Source organism: Anomalospiza imberbis, chromosome 3, assembly GCF_031753505.1.
Source record: "Anomalospiza imberbis isolate Cuckoo-Finch-1a 21T00152 chromosome 3, ASM3175350v1, whole genome shotgun sequence".
Classification (NCBI taxonomy): domain Eukaryota; kingdom Metazoa; phylum Chordata; class Aves; order Passeriformes; family Viduidae; genus Anomalospiza; species Anomalospiza imberbis.
In genome coordinates this window covers 914,599-922,931 of record NC_089683.1, presented here as the reverse complement: position 1 = coordinate 922,931, position 8,333 = coordinate 914,599, and the positions used below count along the sequence as shown (strand labels likewise).

Here is an 8,333-nt window from a genome sequence, read left to right as displayed (position 1 = left end):
CAGTGGGGAAGAAAGCTGCTCCTCTGGGAATGCAGTGGGGAAGAAAACTGCTCCTCTGGGAATGCAGTGGGGAGGAAAGCTGCTCCTCTGGGAATGCAGTGGGGAAGAAAGCTGCTCCTCTGGGAATGCAGTGGGGAAGAAAACTGCTCCTCTGGGAATGCAGTGGGGAGGAAAGCTGCTCCTCTGGGAATGCAGTGGGGAAGAAAGCTGCTCCTCTGGGAATGCAGTGGGCAAAGGCTGCTGTGGTGCTCCCAAAATCTCAGATTGTATCCAGGTAGGAATGCTTGGCTCCTCCTCCCCCTGGGTGGCGCCTCTCCTAGTGGGATGATGGAATTTTATCAGCCGTGCAGGGACACTCAGTGGCCCATGAACAGAAGATAATTAATAATTAAAGGACCGTGAACAGAAGAGATCTCCTGGAGGGAGGATGGGTTGTGGAAGAGAGAAAGAAAACTGCCTTATTAACAGAAGATAGCTGCCCCACCTCTGACAGATAAGAAATAGAACACACACCCCCAGCTTAATCTTTCAACCTAATGAGACAGAGTGAAAATTGAACAGGGTAGAAATCCATCTGGATTTAGGTGAAATGTGCCACTTTGAGCTTGCTAACATAAGTAAAATATGCTGTTTAGTGTGATAACTGCAGCACTAGCAAAACTGCCCCAGCTCAGGAGGAAGAATGCGAATTTCCAAGCTGAAGAGATAAGAGATAAGACTCCTCGAACCTTGAAGCAGACAGGGCAGAGTGACCCAGGAGTTCTCTCTGTACTTTCTGACATAAAACCGGGTACAAGTGTAACGAGCTGTAAGTGTAGCTGAAATCTGCAGAATGAATATGCATGAACCTGTTGTGAAATTCTATGCGTATGTAAATTGGCTAGAGTAATAAAAAAGGATCGGGAGTCCTCAAGGGCATGCATGTCCTTTGAAGGGGAACGATCCCCACATGCGTCCAGCGCTGTAATAAATATACCGTCCCTACAAGTCTTTATAGGAATTGTGTGGATTTGATTTTTCATCCGCATTTCACCAAGAGAAGCAGTCTGAGCACAGAGCCAGCAGTGGGGCAGGGCACATCCTCCCCCTTGCACACACACACACACGCATGTGCACATGTGAAAGCACACACAGACATGCACACCACGAGCTCACACACTTGTGCACAAAAATGGGAAAGGCGCTTTTCCCAGTGTCCTGTTGTCAGCAAAACTGCAGGGGAAACAAAAACTCCCCAACACCTTTTTTGTGTTAGGGAATCAAGGCATTACTTTATTATGGGTTAGGATGATGTTCTGGCCAGGATGTGCAACAGAAATCTCGTCACCCACACATTCTCTTGTGCAGAGAAAATTATTCCATGATGTGAAATACAAAGTTGTGTTTTGTGTCAGGTAAATAAAGGTAACCTGTGTAATTGTAATTGTGAAATGTGTGGAGCACGACCATGGGACAGTGATAAAGATGAGATCTGGAAAACAACCAAGGAAAGCATGGAAGTAGGCTTTTGAACCAATCTTTTGTTTGCTAATAACAATTATAGGTCTTGAGCTGTTTTGTAATAAGAGTATTTGAATTATAACTTTAGAATGTTGCTTTTGGTAAGAACTTTTTGCTTGTAATTAAGTCTTAAGCTGTTTTGTAATAAGAACCTTTGAATTATAGCTTTAGAATTTTGCTTAGTATTAAGGATTTTAAACTGTAGCTTTAGAATGTATAAAGGATTTTATAGAGGGAAGTGAACCTATCCCAAGCTCCTGGAAAAGGAAGATGGACATGAAAGTTGCTGATTAATGATTTCGAAAGGGGAAGCTGGACATCACTATCACAGATTAATGGTTCAAGAAAATAGAAGCTGGACCCCATCTGGACACACATCTGGGATGCACACCCTAGGATATTGAAACCTAGGATAGATCACAATGGAGTATAGAAATTGGAAAGGAACCAGACATCACCATCATAGATTTACGATCCCAAAGTAAAGAATTGTGACATCAAAAGTTAGAAATAGAAACTGCTGATAGCTTATATAAAAATTGGGAAATAGAAACTGAAACTGCTGGGGAAAGCTTATTAATATGCATGAATATGATCCATAAATACCAGCAAGCCCAACAATTGGTGTGCAGTTGGAGGGGAAAACCCCCACTACTGCACCCAGCGCTGTCTTTGTTCATATGTTACCATATTAATTAATAAATTGAAATGCTGCTTGATATATTGGCTGAGTCAAGCTTCTCACTTCTAACAGTGACCCCTGATCTTTCCTAGGTTTTCCCCATACTTACATGGTCAAAACCCAGAGAAAATCATCGGTTCAATGTTCACCGGTCCCGAGTTACACAGTTTTTAGTGTTTGGTTTCCTATTGGTTATTGATTCCTTCACCTTCCATGTTAATTAGGTTCTCATTCTTCCTTTTTTTATCTCTCTTTTCCCAGACCAGGAGTCTCTGACCATGCCAGGGATGATGTTTGGAGTTGACGTTCCTTGCTGGTCCTTATCTTTTGTGTATTTTCTGTGCAACTCCCGGTTTGTCGAGATGTTAAGCTCATCAGGCCTGGAGAGGTGGAACAGTCCTTTGAAAAGAAACTTCAGTTCTTCAGTGAGAAAAGTGGCCACAAAATAGTACCTTAGACTGTAACACTGTTAAAACTGATGTTATTCTTGCATTGGGAGCAAAAATGGGATGAAGTGATGTTTGCTGAAATGTTTTTCCCTTTGAGAAATCACCCTGAATAACCAAAGGATTGTAGAGTTAATTCTGCACCTTCAGACCCTTTAGTTTTGGCTTTAGAGAAGGAAAGTAAGAAGAAAATAATTAAATGTTGCTGTTCAATGTGTAGCATGGGACATGTCTGCCATTTTTTAGTGCAGCACTGGTCATTTGGGGGATACTTCCTCCAGCCAGGCCTGGCAGAGTTGGATGAACAGAGCTGCAATCACACACACTGATTGCATATTCATTAGCTATCCCCACTTATTTGACTTTATTTCACGTAGTCACACCCCTTACCAGCAGTCCTTATGTGGTTCCTTGGGGTCTGTCTTCAATATCCTGTGTCCTTTTTAGGGGCATGTTCCTTGACCCCCACTTTTGGGTAAGGGCAATATGCTCGTTTTGCATAACTTCTGCTTTGTCAGCCTTGCAGAGCTGAGCTGGTGTGAAAAACGCCAATCGCTTGGGTTTTTTAAAATATTAAAAGTTTATTAGTAATAAAATAAATATTTAAAATAGTGATAAAATTAGAGTAATAAAAACTTGGACAATGAGGATTAGGACACTACAAGACAATAAAAAGTAAAGAATTACGGATATCTGTGTTTTTGGGCACTGAGCTGCCAAAACCATGCCTTGTGAACAAAGGATTAACCCTTAAAAGCAACAGCCTGTTGCATATTCATACATGCCATACATGGTGCATAAATTCCTTGCAAATTAAGAATTTTTCTGGTTTTTGTCAGCTTCTTCCCCTTAATCCTGGTGGTTCCATAAAGATGGAGAGAAGGTGGAAGGATGTTTGTGTTGGAGGAGGCTGTAACTCTTTGTGTGTCATGTTGCTGCTATCTCTGTGAGAAGAATTTCTTTATTATCTCATCTCTTTTCTTGAGCTAGTTAAAAAGTATCTAACATTGTATAGTTTCTATTTTAACATTATGTTATAACCTAAAACTATATTTTACACACTACGTAAGAGAATTAATGCAGCATAACTTTCTAACGTAACACATGTAATATACATTTTAATATTTGCAAAATCCAATCCTCAAATACGCATTTTTCACAGCTGGAATCCTGCTTCCATTTTTCCTGACTTCCGTTTGCCTGAGTTACGCCTGTTACCTGTTTCTCCAAGGCTGTGCTGTTCTCCTGTCCTTACCAAATCCTTCCTCTTCTTGATTCTTTGTGGGAACCAATCTCTTGAGATTTGTATTTCCTTTCAGAGTGCAGGGCATTAAAACAGCAGCAGCCCGGAATCCTGACGCTGGCCAAAACCATACAGCAATTATTAAGGTGGTGATTACAAACAGACGTTTCGCCAAGTCCAGCTGGGTACCCATGGAGGAAGTTTGGTCCCGGTTTCTTCGAATTCCCAGGAGGTGGCGTCTTGAGATGTGCGTTGTAAACTTCGGGTTTGTTTCCAAATTTCCTGGACATCTGCAGACGCTCTTTTGATCAGTGACTGCGCAGCAGCTGGAGGTGATGACTGCATATTCCTCCTTGTGACACTAAAACAAGCTCTAGTGCCATTTGGTTTTGTAAAACAGCTTGTGCCCAGCCCTTGACTTCTTCCCAAGGGGCTCAGGCCCTTTTAATTCTGGAACAAGGTACACAAAATTTTACCATGTCCAGTTTCAGCGCAGTAAAAGTTGTCAGCAGTGCTTGGAAAGGTCCCTTCCACTTTGGCTGGAGTGGAGCGGTTCCCCGGTCATTCAAACAGACCCAACCTCCTGGTGTGTCCAACGGCAAATCCTGTAAGGTTTTACTAAGAAAAATGAGGTCATTATTCAAATCGAGCCCTCCTTTTGACATGTGTGTTTGCCAGAGTGTGGCACTATTAGGGTCGACCACAGAGCAGCTCACAGGGCTGATTTTGCTGGTGCCCCACGGCTGAATTCTGCTTTGGATTCAGGTGTGATGGACCTGAAGCCTTGGGCCCAGGTCAAGGAGGTCTCCTGACATATTTTACCCAGTTGCAATTCGATTTTATAATTCACTCACTCCACTTTGCCACTAGCCTGGGCCCTGTAAGGAGTGTGAAGATCCCAAGCTATTCCCAAGGCTTTCCTAAGCTTTTGTATCACTTCTGCAATAATGTGGGAATCTCTGTCTGATGGCACTCCCAAAGGTACCCCCGATTTTTTATTTGTTGCATGTTTGGTTTATTGTATTATATTACATTTATGGTTTTATATTCATTGTATATTTGGGTTTTTGTATTTATTTGATTTGACAGTACTTTAGTCACTCCCCTAACGTGGCTGGTGTGACAAGGGAAGGTTTCTGGCCACCCAGAGAAGGTATCCAACAGAACTAAGAGGGATTTATACCCCCCTTGTCGGGGCAATTCAGTAAAATCAATCTGCCAGTGTTCACCCAGAACATTTCCAGGTTTTATGGCTCCCAGAATTATTTTGTTAGCCTTGTTAGGGCTGGTTCTTTAACAAACTACACTTTGTCGGATTCTTGATTGCCCAGTCTGAGCCATTTCAGACCCAGCTGGTGATGTTTGCAAACGTTTCATGAGTTTTTCAGCACTCCAATGAGTGCCTTTGTGTTTGTGACCCCTTATTTCACACAAGATATCAGTTCTAGGACTGCTCTCTGCCTGCCTGGGGTAACGGCCCAGCCTCGTGGATCAAACTGTGCTTCTAAGGTTCTGCTGTCCTTATCAACTCCTGCACTGGGCAGGCTCTGGATTTTTTTGGGGGGTCACAGTGATCTCGGGGCTCCTCCAACATTGTTCCTGCATGTGTTGCTCAGTCCCAGCTGCTTTGTCCTCACATGCCATCTCCTCTGCTCCCACAGGCTCTGGGACATCCACAGGGACATCATCTTCACTCTGGGGGCAGGGGGAAAGGTGACACTGTCATAAATAAATGTGTAGTTGTTGGCTTTCGCTATTTTATTGGCTTTTGCAAATTATTTTGTGCAGTTTGCAATCACCTTTTAACTTTTCATGGAATATAATTTCATATTTATTATTAATTTTTATATTTACTTCATATAATATAATTTGTCAGCCTGTTTAATACCCTAACCCCTGTGTAGATGATATATTTCAGTGTGATAAATATATTATAGTTTAGGTTCTCACAAAATATTAAAATAGAGACTATGTCCTGCGTATTATAACATTAACTTCTGCAGAAGCAATTGTAGTTGTGAAATAATAACCAATGCCTTTATTTTTGTAGCTGACTGACAATAGTGAAATAACTAATATTGGTTGAAAGTACTTGTAAAAATGGATAAAATGTCTGCATGACAAGATAACGTTGAAAAGAACCAGGCAAATAACACCAAAAGAGCAAGGAGGAATCCACTGCTGACCCTTCAGCTATCAGTAATTGTCAAACCACAGACCAGGGGGCCTCGTGAAGAAATAAAATACAAAACTCTCATAATCACATCTGCATTTTGCTACGTACAGGGCTTGAACTGAGCTAAAGAATTCCCCGAGCAAGTAAACTGGAATGATTGAATATGTGTAATCCTCATGAATATGCATTTGACCAAAGCAATGAAAAATGAGTGGTTAATGTTGCAGTTAATGGTGTACATGTGGCTAGGGCTGTGCACCCAACGCTGTTCCTTTTGCTTTATTATTAAATAAATTATTAATTATAAATAATTTTATTGTTTATATTTTATTATATATTCCATTTATTTTATTATTGTATATATTTTATTTTTAACTTATTATTAATAACTTGTTAATAGGTTATTAAACCCTTACTAAACTTTTAAAGACTTTAAAGACTGAGCCTCGTTTCTCACAGCACCGATCCCCCGGGGCGCGCAGCCCCCTGCCCACCCTCACCCCGTCCCCGGCGCAGGGGATGCTCACCGCCAGCGATGCTCCGCAGCTCCTGCATCTCCTGCTGCAGCCGCAGCAGCAGCAGCTCCCGCAGCAACACCCGGCGCCGGCTCCGCGGGGCGACCCCCATGCGCCGCAGGGACCCATCGGTCAGGCGCAGCAGCGCTCGGCCCGTCAGGACGTGCGCCCGAGCCAGCTCCGCCAGCCGCGCGGCCCCGCCGTGCGCCGCCAGCCAGCAGCCCGCCTCGGGCCCCGACCACTGCCCCGCCGGCCGCTGCAGACCCTCGGGAGCCTGGGCGGGAGGAGAGAGGGAGCCGTCTGTCCCGTCAGAGAGCCACAGGGCCGAGCTGCCACCTCTGTGGCACAGGGTCCCCGCGCCAGCCCAAACACAGCCCTCGGTCGCATCTCTGTACTGATATTGGTGGATGCACCCTCATCCCCAAACTCGGACCATGGGGGTCCCCAAATCCCTGCCCGTGCGGGTCCCACATCCTAACCAGAACACCAAGCCTAACCCCAAATCAAACCGTAACCCTAAACCTAATCCTAACCCTAACCCTAACCCTAATCCTAACCCTAACCCCAAAACTAAACCTAAACCTAAACCAAAACCTAACCCTAACCTCAACCCTAACCCCAAACCTAAACCTAACCCAAAAACAAACCCTATCCCTAACCCCAAACCCAATCCCAACCCTATCCCTAACCCTAATCCAACCCTAACCCCACACCTAACCCTAACCCCAAACCAAACCAAGACCCTAACCCTAATCCCAACCCCAACACTATCCCTAACCCTAATCCAACCCTAACCCCAAACCTAACCCGAACCCCAAACCAAACCAAGACCCTAACCCTAACCCTAACCCCAACACTATCCCTAACCGTAAACCTAACCCTAACCCTAACCCTAACACTAACCCCAACCCCAACCCTAACCCCAATCCCAACCCTAACCCTAACCCAAAGTCCAACCCTAACCCTAACCCCCACCGTCCACCCCTGGGGAGCCCCAAACAACTACCTGTAGGAATCCCCCCTCCTTCACCCATGGGGATCCCCCATCCCCTTCCCATGGGGGTCCCTGAAATCCCCGCCCATGGGGGTCCCCAAACGTCCTCCTGTGGGGTTTCACATCCTCCTCCCATCTGGATACCCCAGCACCCACCCATCCTCCACCTGTGGGTATCCCACACCCTTCATTCGTGGGGGTCCCCCATCCTCTGCCCATGGGGGTTCCCAAACCTCCACCTGTGGGGGTCTCACATCCCCATCCATGGATGTCCCCCCTCCTCACTACTGGGGTTCCCTGGCGCCCCACTGCAGCTGTCCAGGGGGGTCCCCAGCCCCTGCCCACTCTCACCTCAGCCTCGGGGCTCCCCTCCAGGGGTGCCTCAGCCCCATCCTCCTCCAGGGGGTCCATGTGGGGCCGGGGGCAGGGCACGGGGGCAGTTCTGGCTCCCTGCGAACGGGGCTCCGTCAGCGGGGGGGGTCCCCGGATCAGCCCCTCCGTGTCCTGCCGGCCACACAAGCCCCCCAGCCCCCCACCCTGGCAAGCCACCATCCCACGGTCCCTGCTGGGGGCACACAGTCGGGGGCTGTCGCGCTCCTCGATGCCCCCCCCAGCACAAGGGGCTGCTCCCGGGGGTCGCGGCCGCACCGCCCGTCCCGCCGTGACACGCCGGTGACACCAGCCCCGGTTCTGCCGTGCCCTGAGCCCGCAGGGGACACCGGCACCGCCCGGCTCCCCTGCCCGGCCGGGACGTCTGATCCCCTCCTTCTTATCCCC

The 8,333-nt window shown here is 46.5% G+C and overlaps 1 protein-coding gene across 1 annotated transcript; it reads right to left on the bottom strand.

Moving 5' to 3' along the window:
• Positions 1-4,916: 4,916 nt before the first annotated feature.
• On the bottom strand, positions 4,917-8,108 carry LOC137471949 (sterile alpha motif domain-containing protein 12-like). The gene is made up of 3 exons (XM_068186655.1): positions 7,908-8,108; positions 6,575-6,836; positions 4,917-5,566 (listed from the first exon to the last, which is right to left on the bottom strand). The coding sequence occupies exons 1-3, from the start codon at positions 8,106-8,108 to the stop codon at positions 5,562-5,564; spliced, it is 468 nt and encodes a 155-aa protein (XP_068042756.1). The 3' UTR covers positions 4,917-5,561.
• Between the last annotated feature and the right edge of the window lie 225 nt (positions 8,109-8,333).